This window comes from Eubalaena glacialis, chromosome 3 (genome assembly GCF_028564815.1).
Source record: "Eubalaena glacialis isolate mEubGla1 chromosome 3, mEubGla1.1.hap2.+ XY, whole genome shotgun sequence".
NCBI classification, from domain to species: Eukaryota; Metazoa; Chordata; class Mammalia; order Artiodactyla; family Balaenidae; genus Eubalaena; species Eubalaena glacialis.
This window is the reverse complement of record NC_083718.1, coordinates 155473936-155494873: the sequence shown is the minus strand read 5'-3', so window position 1 is coordinate 155494873 and position 20938 is coordinate 155473936. Positions and strand designations below refer to the sequence as shown.

Here is a 20938-nt window from a genome sequence, read left to right as displayed (position 1 = left end):
GATCAAGAACCATTTTCTCTATGGGATGGGCTTCACCTCGAGACACAGTGTGAAAATGGGCCAATAACAATAATTAAAATGACCACGACTTAAACCACCGCAATTAACATTCATTACCTCTGAGTGTGTGCCAGGCAGTCAGCTATGTGGTTGACATGCATTACCTCATTCACTCCTCACAACACACCAGGAGGTGAATGCTATTATGAGCCCCAGTTTTTCAGATGTGGAAACAGACCCTCAGTCATCCTGCCCGAGTGGTGGAGCTGGCATTCCACTTCCAGTTCAGTCTTTTTCTTAAAGTATCAAAAGATCTAAGTAGAAATCCTGGCTCCATCATTTTGCACAAAGCACTTAGCCTCAATTTCCTAAAATGGGGGAAATAATACTTACCTTTCAGGATTATTTTAGGAATTTACTGTGATAAACCCGAGGCCTAGCACATAATAGGCACTAAATAACAATGGCTGTCCTGCGAGCTGGAGAGGAAAAGGGGAGAGTACAGTCAATGGAGGGAGGGGTAGAAAGACTTTTCTTTGCAAACCTTCTTCATTTCCCATCCCAGCACTTCTGCCTAACAGTCTCCTTCCTCTTGGCAAGGCCTTTTCCACTCCCATCTCCATGGGCTCTAGTACTGTTCAACCTGCAAGGTCTCCATCAAGAATCCTGCATTCCGTTCTCACCACCCTCTCCACAAAACTATACTGATGGAAGCAAAATAATATAAAAATCATTTGCAAGACCACCAGCAGGCCTTGTCTTGGGGGTTATGTAGTGCTGGGTCAGCTAAACATTCCAGTCAAGGTCAAGCACAGTGACAGTGCATTATTGTCACTGAGGTGCCAAAGTGACACAGTTCACCCATCCACGGCCCATCCATAGCTCTTCAAGCTGCATCTCAGCCCCAGTAGAGGGTCTGGAGCTCAAAAATATCCCATAATCCAGTAGACTCTACAGCCACAGGGAGGGGGGCCACTGGGGGTCCGAATAGGGGAGGTTGGTTGGGGGGGGGAGACAGGAAACTGGTCTAGTCCCCCTCTAGGTGTCCTCCTGGGGGGGCCAGGAGGAAGAGCTATCCAGCGGTATCCCATGTGAAAGACTGTAGAAACTGCAAACCGCGATGCAAATGGTTGAAATTATCATTGCCAATTAGGCTTTTGTCTCTCCTCAAACTCAAAGCAGAGCAGTTCAAGAAAGGGAAACCGTGTGAACTAGGGCTGAAAGATGAGCCAGAGAGATATCTGAAAGGCGTTCTCTGCCCAATCTTCCTTTCTAAAAAGGGGTTTCAAATGGGGCCCGAAGCTTAAATTACAAACTGCGTTAAGTCCCCAGGAGATAAAACTGGTCAGAACACTACAGAACCTTCACAGGGAGAAAGCAGGTAAGCCCTTTAAACAGAAGATGAAGTGGAAAAGGCCTGGCCTTTTATCTTTGCACTTTGGCTTCCGCGGGTAGGGCTAGCCAGGGGACGCGGGCGCTGGCGCCGCCTGTTTGGTCGCCAGGGCTGGCCGAGGGGCAGGCGGGGCCGCGCGCAGCACTTCTAGGAAATGTGCACTTTCGCTCTCGGCAACCCGTCCACTGAGGCGGCCCGAGCAAAGCCGACTGCGCCGAGCGGCGCTCTGAGCCGGGCTGGGGCGGAGGTGGGCAGGCCTGGGAAGCGTGCATCTTCTGTGCCCCCACAAGACACCGCGTTACCTGCCACGGCCACACACCCGTGCCCCCCCCCCACCGCCCCACAGTGTAAGTCACTTCTGCTCCTTCCCCTCCCCACCCTGGAAGGGAGCACAGGGAAGAGCATCATAGTTCTTGGACACTTTCATATCTCCAGCACAAATCCCAGCATCTGGCACACAGTGGGAGCTAAAAAGCATTTCTTGAAAAATTATATGATGATGCTAATTTAAAGATGCAATAATAACTACGTGTGTCTGGCACTTTTAATCAGTTAGTCCTCACAGCAAGCAGATGAAATTGACAGACAGGAAACTAAGGTGCAGGAAGGTTACCCAACTAGCCTCAGGTGACCTCACTCCCAGTGGGTGCAATGATTCTGGGCTCCTTCGACGTGTCCTAAGGGACTTCTGAGCTGAGTCTTGTGCTGTGCTGTGTGAATATAGACTAATTCTTGGTTCTGAAGGTTAAATCAGACCAGGATGTCCCTCTGAATGAGGGAGGGAGGGAGGAAGCTTTATGCAGAGAAATAGGCTCACAAGGTAAGAGAAGGAAAACTGAGTGCTTTCCGCTGCTCTTCCTGACCCGCTGGGGAGAAAAGGGAGAACCTCAAGAATAAAAGATGACAGGGTCTCAGCACTCAGGGCTGGGGAATATATGCACTGCCTATGGGGGAGGTGGATGGTGGTCAGGGACCAATCTGAAAGCCTGTAGGTTCCCCCAGGGAAACTACCTTTGCCTAGTCAGGGAGGAACACAGGCTAGCAGCAGGTGCCACTGAAGAGAGACTGCACAGGACCTAGGCCTTTACCCAGAAATGGCCCCAGGGCCCTGACTTGTGTGGGCCAAATCTGACAACCTTCTGGCTCTTCTCAAGGGTAGTCAAGCATTCAGAGTGACCCCAGTACAACTCACCCACTGTTAGGGACTGAATGTTTGTGCCACTCCATTCATATGTTGAAGCCCCAACTTCCATTATGATAGTATTTGGAGATGGAAACTTTACAAGGGAATTAGGTTTAGAAGAGGTCATAAAGGTGGGGTCCTCATGATAGGATTAGTGCCCATCACCAGAGCTGGCTCTCTCTCAATCTCTCACTGATATAATGTGATGTCAATTAAGCCTCAATAAAAAAATCAAAAAAGAAAAGGAAAAAACCCACAATGCTCAAAACCAGTCACATCATTGCACCTAAACTGAAACTGCTGAGTTATGATCAGGTGGTATCAGCCTAGAGGGGACAGTCTAATCTGGTGACCATGGATGAAAGTCTGGCTATAAAGGATCATTTGCTTGAAGAGTCCAGGCTTTTCAAATGACTGCCCTCAGGAACCTTTATAGCCAGACAATAAAAACTGGGAAGGGCTCTCAGGTAGAAGGAACAGCATAAGCAAATGCTTGGAGGCTTGACCATGGATTGTGTGACAGACAGAGGAAGGGAGAGAGAAGTAGAACAGGTCAGCAGCACTGCAGCCCCAAGCAAAGTAGCAGGTAATGGATAAAATTAAACATTTTTAAATGAAAATTAAGTGGGGGATGGAGTGAACCTGGAGAAGCTCACATGAACTCTGGGTAGAGAAGAGGTGAAAAAAAGAAGGCTTTGTCTGCAAGGAACAGACGAGGAAGAGAAAACAACAAAGTGTTCCAGGATGGAGAGGGAGAAATCCAACAGTGACCTGTGGATGTTACAAAGTCCTCACCAAATGGACCAGTGACAGCACTGAACTGTCTCCGTGTCTCAGGTGGGCAGGCTGAGGCTTTCTGTGAATACAGAGGCCGAGACGCAGCCCCCTGTTAGCATCCAGAGCTGCCAACACCTCAACCACAGCATACACCACAGGGCCCCAACTTCAGAACTGGAACACATCCAGTCTCATTTTGTAATCAATTGTGAGCATATTTTGAGCTAGGTTTTGAAGCCAGGTTGATTAGGAAAGAAAAGCCTGACTCAGTAATAATTATAATAGAATGTAAAATATGTAAGTGCCGAAAGAATATCATAAAACGCCATAAAAAATTCCACGGAGGGAAAGAATAGATGTGGCTGGGTCATCAAGGAAAGACTTGCACAAAGTCTTCCCAAGCCGATGAGATTTAGGAGCATTCTGGGAAGACTTCCTGGAGGAGGTACAGCATTGAGCTGAGCCTTGGATATCTCATAGGAATCAGGAGTAGAAGAGGAAAGGAGGAAATTCCTGCAGAGGGAGAGGGCCCAGAACAAGCAACAGCATTTCCAAGCTTGGGGCAACGTTTTGTGTTCCAGCGGATATTCTGCGCAGATTTAAAAGCCTGCGGATACTGGAGGAGCTGCTCAGCCAGACGGCTTGGCAGCCGCTGAGCAGAACTGAAGGCTGGGCCACCGGCTGCCTGTGGATTAAGTGGGCGGACAGAGAGCCAGTGATGGGAGATAAAAGGGAGTGAAGTGGATAATATTTAGAAGAAAACTCGAGGGGGAGAGAACGCGGCAGCCCGGCTGGCAGGCAGCAGGCTTGTCCCATTCTTCAGTTTCCTCCCTTGGAAAGCTGCATTACCAGGCGACCTCTTCCTGGCTTTGAGAGATGTCCAAATCGGAACTATTAACAAAGGCACAGGCACGCTCCCATTTTTATCTCCGTCTCAAAGTGCTTTGCCGCTCAGGCTTTTCTCTTTGGCCTGGGATCGGCTGGTGGGTGAGTTGCTGCGGGAAGGAGATCACTGTGTTTGTGGATGGGACTTCTTGGAATTCTTGAGAACTGGTCCCTTCCAACTCTAAGATTTTAGAAGTCTGTGTGTATGAGCTGAAAAAATGTCTTCAAAGCTAAGGGGCTAGGATTCCATGATGTGAAGATTCTTCGAGTCCAAAAATGCCTCTGAGTCTAATGTTCTAAGATTTCACCATTCTTAGATTCCCTGAGCCTCCAAGTCCCGGCTCAGGATTCGGAGATTCTGTAAATCAGGAAGACGTCATGCTGTGTGACCTTCTGATTCTGAGACTAGAATATTTCATGACATCTTGGTCACCTCCGGCTTTATGGCCTCACTCTCCTTTGATGGAGGTACCTAAGCCATCCCGTGCGTCTGCTCCTGAGTTTGTTCCCCCGCCCCGCACCCCATGTTGGGATAATATATTAAATGCTAAAGTCTGAGTTAACGAAGTCAGGGAAAAAAAAAAAAAAAAAGGACAGAGCCTGCTGTGCTGGCAGGGGCTCTTTGCAAACAGCTCTCCGGGCACACAAAGAGTCTGAGAGTACACATGCCTAGGGGTCAGTGCTAGGGGTCCCCCAAGTGACTTCCACACCGTGTGACAGACATTTGCTGAACAGCTCCTAACCACAGGGCTCGGTGCGGGAGCCACGGAGGGTGTGGCAGGCTTCCAGAAGCGCAGCGTGGAGGCAGGGCCAGAAGCAGCCTGCTCCCAGGCCAGGATCTGGAGTTACACGTGCAGACTAGGCCAGCCCGTGCTTGGAGCCAATACTGACCCAGGGGCTCTCACTCTGTGGCTATCTTCTGGGGAGAAGAGGGCTCAGCATGGTCGGACGTCCTTAGGGGTGCCCAACGGTCTCAGGGGAGGTGTCTGGCCCCTTCACCCTGGGGAAGGCACATAGATCTGATGGGAAGCCAGAAGTAGGGACGAGTACTGAGGACTTCAGGGACCAAAGGTCGGTGCTGCTGTAGCTGCCACGGAGGCTCAGGTGGGGTGTAGGACCCAGCAATAGCCATTCTTGGAGGATGGGAAGTGAGAGTGGGTTCTGCAAGATGGAAACGTATAACAGCAAGAGAAAGGAAGAACAGGCTCTCCGTGTGACATGTGGAGACAGGACACCGGGGAGACTAATGCACAGGCGCTCCATGCCTCAGTTTCCACGGCTGTAAGAAAGGACTAATAATGCTCACTCTCCCTGACTTGGCAGTGAACTCTCCAGGGGAAAAATCTAGGCTGTTTCCCAGTCTCTGCTCCCAGCATTGTCCTGGCTGACACTAAGGTGCTCTGGCTGAAAGAGTGAGGGAGCCAGTGAGGGAGAGGGGTCCTGATGACGGGCAGGCTCCAAGGCTGGGCAGCTGTCTACCAGACTGTGCCACGACGGGCTGGGGCTCTGTCTGCCCTGCAGGCTGGCAACAAGAGGCAGCAGGTCACCCACCGGAACCAGCAGGCTTCCGGATGAGTAGGTATCAGCAGCAGCCCGCCACAGACAAGCCTGCCAGCCCCTCCCGACGGCGGAGAACTCAGGCTCGAAATCTCAGGGTGGACCGGGGCCTCCAAGATACAAGGACTGAAGATGAGAACCGCAGAAGTCAGAACTGGGTCGGGCCTGGAAATCGTGGGACAGAGGGGCAACCTAGGCCCAGAGAGGGACAGGACAAGCCCAGAGTCACAGCCAAGGTAGGGATGGGGTAGGGCTAGAGCCTCCTTTGTATTCAACTACCCACTTCATGATTTCCACATTTTGTGTCCTTGTAGGATGGTGTGGACCTATTAAAGTTCAAGGAGGAGGCTCTTCACTGTGGCTTGTGTCATCTTTCTTCATTCATTCATTCATTCATTCATTGAATAGTGCTGGATGGAGGAAGGAAGGGAAGCAGAGATCGTCATATCATGGTTTCTGACCATTCATTCATTCATTCTCTCTCTAAATACTAATTGAGCACCCAATAATACGTGGTATAGATATAAGACCTCTGACTATAACCAAGGACAACCTTTATTCAACTGTGCTGCCTAGCCTGTGTTAGGGGTGCCGTCTTCACAATGGTCCCTTGGAAAGCTGGGCATGCCTTTGGGAACTCCTAGTTTAGAATAAGATTCAATTTCTAAGCCAGGGAGAAAATCAGTTTCAGCACTTTTCAATGATCTCTTTCTATACATTTTTTATATTTTATTTTATTTTTTAGAAAGATATGGTGATCTCCCTCCACTCCAATACACACACACGTCACCAGATAATGCCATCTGACTGTTAAAAACAAAATTATGCCAGCTCTCGGAATCTTGAAAAACATGGACTCTGGCATCAGACACACTTGAGTTTGAATCCTGAGCCCGCCTCACCTGGCTGTATAATCACAACCAAATGACTTAACCTTTTTAAGCCTTAATTTATTGTCTGTAAAAGAGATATGATACTCTGCCTTGTCGTATCTCTGTGAGGATTAGAGATGATGTACTTACAAGGTCTAATGTAGCGCCCTGTACAGAGATACAGCTCAATAAATGATGACTTTGGGGTTTCTAACTCCCTAGAGAGGGGGCTGTAGAATTTTACAAACATTTCAGACACCCTTGGCAGCCACGCCCAAGTGTTCAGGCTCTACGCACATTGGATGGATAGCATCGGCATGTTAGTTAAATCACAGCCAAGTACAGAACGGCAGTGTCCCGTTTTCTTATTTTGCCTCGGAGAACCACATAACTTAGGTCTCCTCATCCAGTGCCTCCACTGTACTGAGTGGGGGGGACTGAGGCCCCCTAGAGGGAGAAGGAGGTCTCCTAATCAGCCCAGTGTGTTCGTGGCAGCTGGTACCAGTCCCCAGAGGCAGCCAGCAGAGCCGACTGAAATCTGCAGGTCCCAAGATTGTCACAAGATCTGGACTCAAAGCTCAGGCATCCCCAGGCCCCTGAGGGCAGGGGCTGCCACCACCCCCTATTACTCCAGCTTTACTTTGTTCAGCAAAGCATGGGCAGTGGACAGGGCTGCTGGCAGAAGGTGCCAACAGGGCAGAGCTGATGCTTCCCACGCAGCCTTCTCCTTTCCTTGTCCTGAAGCCGCCCGGACTCTTTTCCAAGAACAAGCCTTACATCTAGGTAGTCATTTTACCCTCTCGACAACCTCCCACAGGTAGTAGCTTCTCACGTCCTCACAAAACCAGCTCAGTTGTGAAAGGCTGGGCACTACTGCCCAATTCGATTGTTAGTTAAGAACACCAGAGTAACATACAAGTCATTGGTTTTAGAGCCAGAGCTGGAACTGAAACCTAGAAGCTAGTCTCCCATCTCTCAGCCCACTATGCTGAGCTGTCTGTAACACATCACGGAAATCTTCAGAGGCCCTGCCTTTACCATCCCTGCTCCAGCCACATAGCCAAAGGAAATAACTTCTCTAGAAGTATAAATTCTCCAAGAAGTAAAATTTCAAGCCTTTAAGCTCTAAAGGAAAGAAGAAAACAGAAGAAAGGACTGAAGGAAGAATTGCAGGACATGAACTACCTACATGGAGGAAGTCTAGAGAACCCGCATGGGGCAGCAGGAGGAGTGCATCCTTCCTTTAGAGTCAGGCAGACCGGCTCTGTTCCTTATTAGCCACGTGACCTTGGGCAAGTCATCCAGCCTTTCTGAGTGCCCACCTTAGAAAGTTCCAGGGTTGTGAGACTCCAACAAGATGAAAAAGTGTGCGGAGCCTCCTGCAGGGTGCCTGGCATATGGAGTTGATTATAATCGTCCCATGGAATGTCAGGGCTGGAGTGGCTTGAATGATGACCTAATCCTGATGTCTCATTTCACAGGTGGGAAAAACAAGGTCCAGAGAGGTGACGTGACTTGCTCAAGGACACAGAGCAAACTTATGGTGATGTTGGGTCTAGTACCCTCAGTTCAAATTAAAATCAGAGACCACGGCCAAGAAGCTGGATCTTTCAAGCTGTGCGATGATAGAAGAAAGTTTTTCAGTCATTCCTGTAGCCCATGTGGCTTTCTTTCTCCATTTAGCAAGGGAAAATGTGGTATTTCTGACCAGAAGAAAATTTAATATTTTGAGAAATACTAAAATTAAAGCTAAAATCGGGCTTCCCTGGTGGCGCAGTGGTTACAGAGTCTGCCTGCCGGTGCAGGGGACGCGGGTTCGAGCCCTGGTCCAGGAGGATCCCACATGCCACGGAGCAACTAGGCCCGTGCGCCACAACTACTGAGCCTGTGCTCTAGAGCCCGCGAGCTGCAACTACTGAGTCCGTGTGCCACAACTACTGAAGCCTGCGCGCCTAGAGCCTGTGCTCTGCAACAAGAGAAGCCACTGCAATGAGAAGCCCGTGCACCGCAACGAAGAGTAGCCCCCGCTCGGCACAACTAGAGAAAGCCCGCGCACAGCAACAAAGACCCAACGCAGCCAAAAATAAATAAATAAAATAAATAAATTTATTAAAAAAAAAAAACACTAAAATTCCAGTCTTAACAAACAGGCGCTCTCTTTTAAGGCTTTTTTTCCCTCCTTCCTCTCTCATTGCTCCCCCCTCCCCAAATATTTTGCAATAACAGTAATGCTGGGAGGAAAGAAAAAATAAAAATCTGATGCACTTAACAGATATTTCAGTACAATAATGCATCACAGATGTTCATATCAAACTGTGCACGCGTGCATACAATTTTACTGAGAAGGCTGTTGCATTTCTGACTTTGGGGTTGGGGATCCCTAACAACCCCAACTGCCCAGGCTCTGGAATCCCTCCCTTAACAGTTAGCCCACGGCTGCCCACGGGGATGGAGGAGAGATTTCATCACCTCGCTCCAAAATGATAACAGGACAAATTGGCGGGGTCAGGCACTCTGGCAGGTGGTGAAGGGTGTGCAGATTAGGGAACCGAGAGGAGTCCTGTTTTCTTTTGTTCAGGACTTGCTTCCTACAGCCCTCTCGAGGAGCTGGACCCAAGAACAATTTTAAGAGCGGGCCCGGGCTGGTGATGGGTGGGTGCATTTTTGAAACCAGAGGTTTGAGTCTGTTTGATCTTCAAATGTGGGCTTTGGAGACTGTCAGCGGGCTCCTCGCTGGCCGATGAATGGCTCTCAGGAACTTTTCCTAAAACATAACCTCACGCACTTTCCAGCAAATGTTTTCAACCTACCAAAGCCGTCCTTTGGTTGAACAGCAGTGTTTCCAGACCTCGAAGAAAGATAGTTTTGTTGTTTTAAGAGAGACAGATTAAAGCCAGGGGCTGTTTAACCAGAGGGTCTGTGTGCTCCCTTCGGCTCTGGTCGGATTCCTCTGTGGTTGGTACAAAGAGGGTGTTGAGAGTGACGGTGGATTCCCCCACCTCCCCAGCCTAAAAAAGATATCAAGGCCAGACGTGAGGCCTCTGAACAGAGAGGCCTCCTACAAACCTGCCTCCAAAATGAGATGGGCGGCGAGCGCTGGGGAGCCCGACGCAGATAATATCAGCTCCCGAGGCTGGCAAGGGAAAAGTCACTTCAGAGGGAGAAAGCCGGTACGTTCAGAGGAATCAGCACTGGGCCAGAGAATGCACAGGATTTTTCCCCGCGGAGAAGGAGTCAGGCGTAGTCAGAACCCTGCGGGGCGTGACTAACTGCCCCAATATTCCTGCCACCGGGGCCCTCTGGGTAAGGGCTCCACAATTATGGGAGAGCCAGCAGGAGAACCGACAAACCCGCCTTTCATTTGGCCGGCAAATCAATCTGGCTTCTTACCTCCCCGGGGACAATATTGCATTTCCCCTGGAAAAACAAAAGCCAGAGATCTCCGAAGGGGGATCAGTTTCTGCCCCTGTTTCCCTGGTGAAGAGCTTGCAACATCTCAGGAGCAGCCAAGCAGGTCTGGTTCCAGTGGTAGAGTTTCTAGTCTGGCCAATTTATGGGGCTGTCTCCTTACTGGAGGAGCGTGTCTTGGGGACCACACCACGCTTGGGGCGTGGGCCCGGCCTCCTTGCAGGAGCCACCAGCCCTGACTCAGGGACTGACAGCCCGTTCTCAAGGCGCAGATGTGAACTCATTGTTCCCTGGGCCTCAGAGTTGAGTTTGGGGCCAGTGAGTTGTGAGTGACCTCTGACCATGGAGATGGGGCTTTTAATGACATTTTGCTGGATCAGGTCTCTGGCAGCCAGAGACTTTAAACCTCCTAAGCTCCGCCCTTCCCCCTGCCCCTACACCTGAGGGTCAGAAATCAGAACTGTCAACCTTTAAGTGAACACATTTCTCTGAAATTATTAACCCCAAAACTATCCTTGCTGACTTTCTCCCAGCCTAGGGGAGGCAGTCCGAGGGTCGCCTGGAGCTTTGCAGAGGCCCCGGGAAATCTGGCAGCGCTTAACAGCAAGCCAGGGTCACTAGAGACCAGGCCCATCACACTCCTCCTGCCCCCCCCGACCCCAACCCCACCTCGAGAAGCCCGTCTCCCTCTATGCGTCCTGCGTACATACACACAGCTGCCCGGATGCACCCACACAACAGCCTCAAGACAACCTCCTGCTCTCGAGACCCCAGGGTCTCAGGGAAAGTCAGGCCTAAACTGGAAACTCTTTCTTTTTGCTTTTCATCACTGTGATGCTCCGAGGGAAATTCTTTCTGCTCGGGCGAGCACAGCAGGTGGGGAGCGTGTATCCCCAACAGGTAGCACCACTGAGATAGAAGAAAACACACAAACTCTTACCCCCCATTCCAGCACACGCCAGTTTGCTCTCATACCACCACAAAGGCAGCTCAAGAGCTGCCCCACAGCCCAAAAGACCCTCTCCCTTTCGGGGAAGGGCAGGGTTCTGCCTGCCGAGGGAAGACCATCAGAGAAGAGGACCAAGGCGCACGGGGGCTGCCGGGCTCTGGGGCGGGCGCTGCGCGCTTACCTGGGAGAAGTTGAGCCCATTGAGCGGATGACACTGCTCCTCCACGCGCTCCACGGCCCCGGTGCTCTTCTTCATCTTCTCGGCCCGCTGGGCCAGGTAGAGGTCAAGCACAGGCACGCCCCGGGAGCGCACGTCGGTCTCTGTGAGCGAGTTCACCATGAGCATCACCCACACCGGCCTCTTGCGCTCCCAGTTGCCCGCGATGGCGTTGAATAGATAGTCAGCGTAGAGCCCCTTGCCCCGCTGCGCGGGCGTCATCCACGACGGCATCATCAGCTTCACGTAGTCCAGGTGGCGCTTCAGGCGCCAGTAGAGTTCACGGGGCAGCACGTCCTGCAGGTTCTCCCCGTGCGGCAGCAGCTGGCAGCTGGCCAGCGCCGAGATGGTGTAGGGGTCTGTCAGGTCCAGCTCAAAGTAGACGCGGGCGCTGGCCTGGAAGGCCGCCTTGGAGTTGTCCGGGATGAAGTCCCAGACGCGGGTGTAGGGGACGTGGATGGTGCCAAACAGGTAGGCCGGGGGGTCGCGCCGAATAGTCCACAGGAAGGAGTTCAGGTCCCTCTGCTGCAGGGGGACAGGTAAAGGAAGGCAGTGAGGCTGAAGGCAGCAGGATGAAGCCAAGGTTAGAAGAGAGGGGGCAGGTGGAGCTGGGGATGGAAGGCAGAGAGCCACATGGGGCCATGGGAAGAAGCAAGGGCTTTGGAAGCTGAAAGACCCACATCCAAATCCTGGCTTTGTCCTGTCTTAGCTGTATGATCTTGAGCACACTGTTTCACTTCCCACAGACCCAGTTTCCCCATCTGTAAAATGGGAGCTGAAAGCAGCCACCCCAGGGATTGTTGGGAGAATGAAAAGACACAATCTATGTAAATAAGCCCTAAGAGCAGTGCCAGGCACAGAGGGAGGAGGCAGTGAAGGAAGCTCTCATTATGACTGGCTCTCACTGTGAGTGCCAAGGACTGCCACACCACCTGAGAATATTCATGCTTGGCCAAGCCAAACCTTCACCGGTGGTGTTTCATGTGGAGGGTGGAGAGAGGGGGACCAAGAGTCCTGCTCTGGCAAGGAAGGAGAAAGTCATATAACTTTTAAATCCAACCATTAGAAGATACATGCCAAGAGCAATTTGAAAGCACAACACCTATTAAAAATAGCACACCTATTTAAACAGCTACTTCCCATTGAGCAGGGCGGATACAATTTTCTTTTTGGAGGGCAGGTCTGGGGTGTCAGCTACTCTGCTCCACCAGCTGAAACCACAGATGAGAAAGTGCTTTAAAACCTGCAGGCTAAGTAAAGTCTCAAGGCCCTGGTTTGGGAGGGAAAGATTTCACAGAATTAGTCCCAAGAAATGTACATGCTTTCTGGGCTCCTCCCCTCAAAAGGTGTACCTGGTCTCCAAGTCCAATTCTCTGCCATCACCTAAGCTCTGAAGAGGGATGTGTGCGTCTGTGTAGAGGTGAAGGAGGGGCAGGAGGACATGGGTCATTTCTCCAGATCTAGTTTGGGTCCAGGGGTTAAGGGGCATGAGAAAGGGACTATCATTTCTCTCAGGCATTTTCTATCCAGAATATCCCCTGGACTGTCCACTGCCATCCACCGTCTGCAAGCTTTCGGTCAACTCATAAAATTCTTCTGCTTGATTCTAGCACAAATGAGAAGTATCTGTCAGGGTGGGCAAAGGGAACAGTACCTTACTTTACTGACAACCAAAAATTGTAAATCCCAGCATACTGGAGAGAGACTAGCTCTGAGCACCCTGCCTGTCACGGAGCTCCCTGTTTCTGAACAAGTCACGACACTGGAGGTGCACCTTGCCCAAGGTCAACTAAGAGCGCAGCCAGTGAGGACCCTACACAAACTTTTCCTGGTCCCTGGCCTCCAATTCAGGGTTATTTTCCATGCATTAATTTACACTTTGAGGGAGAGAGACTGAGGGAAATCAAGGGATTCCTGAGTTTGCAAGAAAAATTAGGAGAACTAGTAATTACTCAACCCCCAAGGAAATATTAGGCCAGCATGTCTTGGCACTTTCTTTCCTCTCCTCTGGAATCTTCCTCCTTTTTGTGAAATCGGGGCACTTGGGAGAGTGGGTGCTGGGACCTGGGCTGGAGAGGGAGAAAGTTTGCCTTAGGTCAAGGGTGGGGACCAGGGGGGAGAGGGAAGCCTGCAAGGGGTCTGAGCGTGTAAGAATAGAGGAAGGGGCAGAGAAGAGAAGGGCAAGGAATGGTAGAAACAGAGTCAGAAATGAGAAGAGAGGAACCAGAGGGTAAGGACAGGCTAAAAGTAAGAAAGAGGGGAGTCAAAAAGGGCACAGAGAGGAAAGGTCCAAGCAGGACCGAAAGTCGAGGAGAGCCCGAGAGCGTCAGCGTTTGGAGAAGGAGCTGGAGAGGGAGCGCCCCAACTCGCCTCCCCGGACGGAGCTGGAGCCCCGGCGGCAGAAGCCAGGGAAGGGCGCCCGAGGCTGCGTCCGGCGGACGGAGGTGGAGCGGGTGGGCCGAGGTGGGTGCGGAAGGTAGGACCCCCCCCAAACCATCGTCCCCGCAGGGCTGGAGTGGCCGCGCGGCCGGGAGAGTGGCCGGGCGGGCGCTCGCTCACCGATCCGGGCGGCCGGCACTGTCCTGCGTCCAGGGGCTGCGGGCGGGCGCGGGCGGTGGCGAGGAGGGCGATGAGCAACAGCCCCGCCAGGGCGGCGTGCATCCTGCCGGGGCCCGCGGGGCGCGGGGGACCCTTCTGGGCGGCGCCCCTCAGCTGGGCGGGCAGCCCCCGGCTGGGCACGGAGGTTCCTCTGGAGCGCGGGGCTCCAGACACGGGATGCCGGGAGCCCTCTGGGGCGTGGCTGGATGTCCCTGCCGGACCTGGGGGTCCCTCTGGGGCGGGGCTCTGTCTGTTGCAAGAGGGGGATCCTCTGGGGCGGGGCCCTTTCGCCGGGACGCGCAGCCGGGTTGGCCGAGCCCCGGGGTTGTGAGAGCGCGCGGGGTTGCCGGGGCGCGCGGAGGTCTCGGAGCTGCGTCGCGGTCCAGGGGCGCGCGGGGTTCTCGGGGTAGTACCGGGACGGCGGGCGCGCGGGGTCCCGGGGTTATGCTGGGGACCCGGGGCGCGCAACGGTCCCAGGGGTGCGCGGCGCTCCAGGGGGCGCGCGGGGGGACAAGTGCGGCGGCGGGCGCGGCGGGGGCGGGGGTCGGGTCTGGGGCGCCCTGTGGCCCCCGAGCGGGGCTCAGAGGGGTGGCGGGCGGCCGCGCGGCCGCTGCCCGGGCTCCGCCATGCTGCTCCGCGGCCGGGAGGGAGGGAGAGAGGAGGGCGGGAGAGCGGCGCGGAGCCGGGCCGGGCGGGGGGCTGGGGCCGCCGGGGCGGGGGGAGGGGAGGACCCGGCGCGGGGGGCGGGGGGCCGGGGCCGCGCCGGGCCGGGCCGCAGGGAGTCGGGGAGAGCTCCGCGCCCGGGCGCGGCGAGGCGGGGTCTGATGGGCATGGCAGGCGCTCGCTCGCTCCTCTCCTGCTCCCTAGCTCGCTCCCTCACACGCGGGCGGAGGGAGGCGAAGCCCGCAGCAGCCACTTCCCAACTTTCCAAACTTCCCAGCGCAACTTTTTCCTCTCCTCCCCTGCCCGCGCCGCCTCCTCCCCCTCCCTCTTCCCCTTCCCCTCTCCAGCTCCCCGCCGGGCCGCAGCTTCAGCGCGCGGCCGCCAGAGGGCGACCGGGCCGAGGCCCGAAGGGCCAACTTTAATCCGGCTGCGCGTTGGACGCGGACTGGCCCGGCATCGACAAATGTGGGGAGATGGACCAGACAGGTCCTGGAGGAGTGAACAGCGAGAGAGGAGAAAGGCAGGCGTGGACAAGCACTCCCAGACTGGCTGGAAGGCAGCACTCAAAAGAAACCCAGGGAAGCTGGTATTTACAACATTTTATCAAGCCCCTGTTCCCAACGCCGGCATGCGGTTAGTAGGTGTTCTGCAGACACTAGATGCATTAAAACAAAACAACAAAATAATCTTCCTCAGAATTCCTCGAGACTTACCATTTAAATAATCTATTTCTTTGGACCACACAGGATCCTGGTGAGGGGTCCTGGAAGGGTAAGGATTCATATCCCAGTTCCTTAGACCATAAGAATCGAAAGAGCCCTTAAAACCAGCTTCCTTCTGTTCTGGAGAGGCAAATGAAACTTACAGAAGACCAAGAGGCAAGATCCAAGCTTCTGGACCGTTTCCAGCCAATGGGGAAACTGAGTCATGGGCACCACCGCTTACTTGTGTTGAGAAGAGTTCACTGACTCTTCCTATACTGATGATAGAGACTGAAGGATGAATGAGGTAGGATTGTTAGAGCCCACAGCCCACAGAGGCGGGTAGACGGGGACAAACATGCAAAGAGGTGATTCAAATATAGACGATGAGTGCCAGGAGAGACGGAAGCACAGAGAAATGGGAACAGAGAGGAAAGTCTCCTCACACAGCCCTGAGGCCCAGGGAAGACTCCCGGGAGTGATCCTGAAGGATAAGTCAGGGGCAGCTGAGTAAAGGAGCAGCTGCCAGGGCGGCGAGGTGGGAGAGTGAGGGTGCCTGCAGGGTTCTGCTAGCAGTTAGGCATGGCTGGAGCAAAAACCCAGTAGCAGGAGCTGAAGTTGTGTCTTCTGGCCAGGCTGGAGTGTTTGTACTTTATAGGTACTAGGTGATGGGGAATCATTGCAAGATTTGAAGTAGAGGGTGGCTGGAGCCTTTTAGGAGCCCTGGATTGGAGGGGGCAAGCTGGAAGCAAAGAGACCAGTGGGGAGATGGGCAGTCAGTGGAGAGGTCCCGGATTCCCAGCTCTCCCACTCCTCCCACTCAAGTCTTCAGGCAGCAGATGGAGCAGCTGGAGAATGGCCACTGGAGAAGCTGGGCGAGGAAGACCAGCTGGGCTGCAGGGGCTGAAAGGCTTCCAGAGCCTGCGACCTGGGTCTTTGGGGGGAACACGGAAGGAAAGGAGAGGATACCAGAGACTTTTAGGCTGACCCACCTGAGATTGCCATTTCTGCAGGTCAGAAATAATGACTGTGGGCAGTTTCATCTGGTTCCACCTGCTGGGTGTCCACACCACCTCGACTCTTTGCTATGCACACTTCTGGTGACAGATGCAGATCAGGCCAGAGGGCCCAGATGGTGCAAGAGAACAGTGCGGCTCCGTGCTTCCAACACACAGCGCTCTGAGAACTGCAGCTGTGACAAAAGGGAAGTCCTTTAAAGAGCCTCCACTCCTCAAGGCTCCAAAACTCCCTACAAAGCCACCACTCCCCATGATGAGGACGAGGTGAAAAGCTTGGGAGGTGGGAGGAGAATTTAATTCCACTGAGAGGGAGTGTGATGGTCTTCACGGGGAACTAGAACACAAGGCAGACAGTGGGTAAGAAAGGACCTGATCAAATTACAAACTAATCCATATAATTAAAGTGATGGTGCACGTGGCTATGTTTATGGTCTTTAAAATGTTCCAGGGCTTTTTTCCTAAAGTTATAAATGTTTCATTGACTAATTTTCACAAGTGCCAGCTATGACTTACTCCTCCGTGGTCCTTTCCTATGGCTGTGTGACCAGTGTCCAAACAGTTAACCTCTCTGTGCCTCTCTTGCTTCATCCAGCTTCCTGTCCTCACTATTTTTCTGAGTCAATGTGTGCAATAATGCTTTAGAATCTCCACCGGTGTGGTTACTGATATTGTTAATGAGATGCAAGAACAAACAGGTTTTTCCACTCCTGGGTACATAATACCCAAGAGAACTGAAAGCATCCGTCCACACAAAAACTTGTACACAAATGTTGATAGCAACACTATTCAAAATAGCTAAAGGGGAGAGCCAACCCAAATGTCCAGCAACTGATGAATGGATATATAAAAGGTGGTATATTCATATGATGGAATACTATTTGGCCATGAAAAATAATGAAGTGCTGATACATGCCACAGTATGGCTCAATCTTGAAAAGATTATGCTAAATAAAAGAAGCCATTTACAAAAGGACATATATAATATGATTCCATTTATATGAAATGTCCAGAATAGGCAAGCGTATAGAGGCAGAGAGGCAATCAGTGGTTGCTTAGGGCCAGGAGAAATGGAGAGATTGGGGGACCATGGCTAAAGGGGATTGCATTTTTTTGGGTAATAATGAAAATATTCTAAAATTGATTGTGGTGATGGTTGCACAACTCTGGGAATATACTAAAAAACCATTAAATTGTATAGTTTAAATGGGTGAATTGTATGGTATGTGAATTATATTTCCATGAAGTTGTTACCCCCAAAAAAGAACAAACATGTTCTTTTTTGGCCCCAGGAGAGGGTGCTCCCCAAGAACAAGGGTTTCCGTGTTTTCAAACAATTTTTTCTCCCACCTAGTGTATCGAGAGCAGCCCCTGACGAGCAGTCTTAAAGTCCTAGAGATTCCCCATGCTTCTGCTAACAGCTCCCTGAGCGGCTTCTGGTAGTTCAGCTGTCCTGGCTGGACCTCCGTTGCCCTGTCATCAGGATGAACAGCTCAGGGAGCAGATACCCTTAAGGTCTTCTGCCCTCAACACTACAGCCCAGAGTTCCATGGCCACCGCCTGCCCAGGGACCTGTAGGCAGGATGGGAAGGGGCACAGGGCTCAGGAGGCAGGCAGTGGACTCAGATGCCTGTCTCCTCTCCCGGATCACATCCGGCCCACTTTCCTTTTACTGCATTTTAATTAAGTTGTTCAATCAGACGGGTACCAGGAATCTGTAGGCTGTAACAGCCGGGACAGGAACAGAAGCCTTGTAGCGGAACTAAACCAACAAAGTCTGCCTCTTGAGCAGATCCAGGAGCCCTGGTCCTGCCGAAGGGCATCTCTCAGGCAGGGAGATGAGGGGCTCCCCTGCTATGCTGGACCAAAGGAGAAGCTTTGCTCTGGGCCTGAAGGCTGCCCTCTCGACCGGCCAAAGCCTGGGCTGTGGGCCACACTGGTATTTTCCAGTGGACCTGGCCTGGCCTGACTCCCAGCTTCAACTCCTATCCCAGATGTGCCGACCTCCCACCCATCCCCAGGCTCTGTCTCCCCGCAACCCACCCCCCGGTCTTAGTGGGTTAGAAGTTAATCCTTGATGGTTGAAGGTCATGATGTCCTTGGGGGGTGGGAAAGAAGGGAAGAGGGTTCTAGGACCATGCAGAGGTCAGTAGTGCTTAACACAGTCTAGGGTGATGGAGAGAACCAGAAAAAAAGGCATATGCTGAGATGGTTCCAAAAAGGACATTCCCTTTCAAGAGTGGGGAAACACACACGCCATCATAGAAGTACAACAGAGGATTAGGCTTGCCATACAAGATAGTATTTGTTAAAAACAGAAAGTTCTACTAGATCCAGCCCAATGGGGGAGGAGGACACAGAGGAATCAGCCCAGGAGTCTGTCCTCAGGGAGCTTGCCACCCAGACACTGAGACAGAGGTACCCACAAATAGGGTGCTTTGGGAAACAGATGGGGGGTGGGGGAGAGCAGCAACCTTAGGAGAGAAGAAAGTGGGGCTTAGGAGAGAGAAGGTCAGCGAAGGTCTTTGCCAAGAAGGTGACGTCTGGGTTGGTCTCTAAGGATGAGCAGGACTGGGGCAGGGAGTGTGAGGAAAGGAAGGTCACTTCAGACAGCGGGAACAGCATGTGCAAAGGCAGGGAGTTGTGTTTGGCCTACTGGGAGCTCTGTAAACAAAGATGGGGGAGCTAGAACATGAGAGCTATTGGGGAAGATCAGAAATAAGACTGCACCAAGAAGGGCTGTGCATGACCCTTAGAAAGCCCTTCATCTTGCCCTTCAGAGGATATAATCGTCTTAGCTTGCTCTCCATAAATGGTGCTGGTGGAGGGTGGCTGGCATATCAGTTTCCAGACGAGGCGTGTTCACAGCCTGATGTGTGCAGCCATCAGTGATAGAACAATGATATGCATTGACTCTGCCAACTCACAAATACTTATGGGGCCCCACGTGTATTGTAGTGTCTAGGCCTGAAGGAATACAGTCCTGACCTCTGGCTACTTGCAGTTATTGAACAATATTCAGGTGACTAGTTAAAATGCATTTCAGTGCCAGGTGAATCATGTAGTATCATAAAAGTCCTGGAGAAGCCAGTGAGAGCTAGACAAGGGCATTAATCCGGGAGGAGTGGGATTTGAATTTGGCTGTGCAGGAAAGTAGGATTTAAACAGGTGGAAAGAGACTTGCTTGCAATCCAGTTAAGGGGAATGATGAAAGCCAAGGGGTAGAGGTGGGTCAGGACCTAGGAAATGCTGGCTGAAGAAGAGGGGTGATATTAAGAATGGGCTGGAGTGGGGCGAGGTGGCACAGTCCAGGTGTTGACAAGTGAAGGAGGAATGGGAACTGGGGATTATCTTAGACCAATTCTCTGCCAGGCCCTTTAGCTAAAGGATCTCAGCAACACTGTGGGACATATATTTTTACCCCCATTTTATTTATTTTTTTGTTTGTTTGGTTGCGCCCGGTCTTAGTTGTGGCAGGAGGACCCCTTAGTTGCGGCTCGCAGGCTCCTTAGTTGCGGCATGAACGTGGGATCTAGTTCCCTGACCAGGGATCGAACCCGGGCCCCCTGCATTGGGAGCCCAGAGTCTAATCCACTGCGCCACCAGGGAAGTCCCTTTACCCCCATTTTAAAAATGAGGCAACTGAGTCTCAGAGGGGACACACGACACACTCAAGCTACACAGCTGATATTTAGAAGGCCCGGGTCGTCTAGTTCTTCCTACTAAACCACTTGCTTCCTTTAAGACACCAGTGGGAAGGTAGCGCAGGTTGTATGGGCCAGACCGGGTGGGTCTTGGGAACACACCCACACACACAACCACTGGGGGACACATTCACACCACATATGGCACATCCTGGGCTGTCTCTCCCAATCTAATTAGGACAGTGGGACGTTTGTCATTTAGGGGACTTTTGCCTTTCACTTTATTCCAAGCTGTGTGAGGCTGTGTTCCTTCGTTTAGGCGTTAGTAGAAGTACGGAAAGGGGAAAAAGAAACATGATGCTTGAAACAAAATACCCCATCGAGCTGACCACTAAATAGCATTTAGACCCCAAGTATACACACAGCTGCTTTATGTAATGAAGGCTGTGGACCATGTTCCTGGATATAAAATAACAAACCACATATAACGTTTTACATGGCTGTGTAATTAGCACGGATCTGTGAGCGTGTGAGCCGAGCAGGCTGAGGGAAGGGAGGCTCTGGCTTCTAGCACAGCGAGCTGGAGGGAAGAGCATGTGCTGTTGGGCCAGGAAGATGGGAGTTTGAATCCTTGCTCCCCACTTGGTAGCCCTAAGACCTTGGGCAACTTATTTAAACTCTGTGAACTTCCAATTTCATATCTGTCAATAGGACTAAAAGTATATGCCTTATAACAAATGGTTTGGCCCTTCCTGCCCCCACAGGAACATTTGGCAATATCTGAAGACATTTTTGGTTATCCTAATTGGGAATGTGCTACTGGCATAACACCTAAGGGCCCAGTGGGCAGAGGCCGGGATGCTGTTAAACATCCTACAATGCACAGAACGGTTCCTACAACAAAGAATGGTCCTACCTGAAATACCAGTCGTACTGAGATTGAGAAATCCTGTCCTACAGAGTTGCTGTTTCGAGGCTATAATCATTATTAACTTTTATTGAGCATTTACTGTGTGCTCAGCACTGTTCTATCACTTTATTTAAATGTGCTGCCTCTTACCTGTTCACAGTAAAT

General features: G+C 52.0%; 1 protein-coding gene across 4 annotated transcripts in view; it reads right to left on the bottom strand.

Moving 5' to 3' along the window:
* Positions 1–14442, bottom strand: part of TRABD2B (TraB domain containing 2B) — a 217616-nt gene extending 203174 nt beyond the window's left edge. For all 4 annotated transcript variants that reach the window (XM_061184241.1, XM_061184242.1, XM_061184243.1 and 1 more), the window contains exons 1-2: positions 13801–14442; positions 11206–11766 (exon numbers count right to left, since the gene is read on the bottom strand). In XM_061184241.1, coding sequence (XP_061040224.1) covers positions 11206–11766; positions 13801–13902 — 663 coding nt within the window. In that variant the 5' untranslated portion in view covers positions 13903–14442. The remainder of the gene's footprint in view (positions 1–11205; positions 11767–13800) is intronic.
* Positions 14443–20938: the final 6496 nt, after the last annotated feature.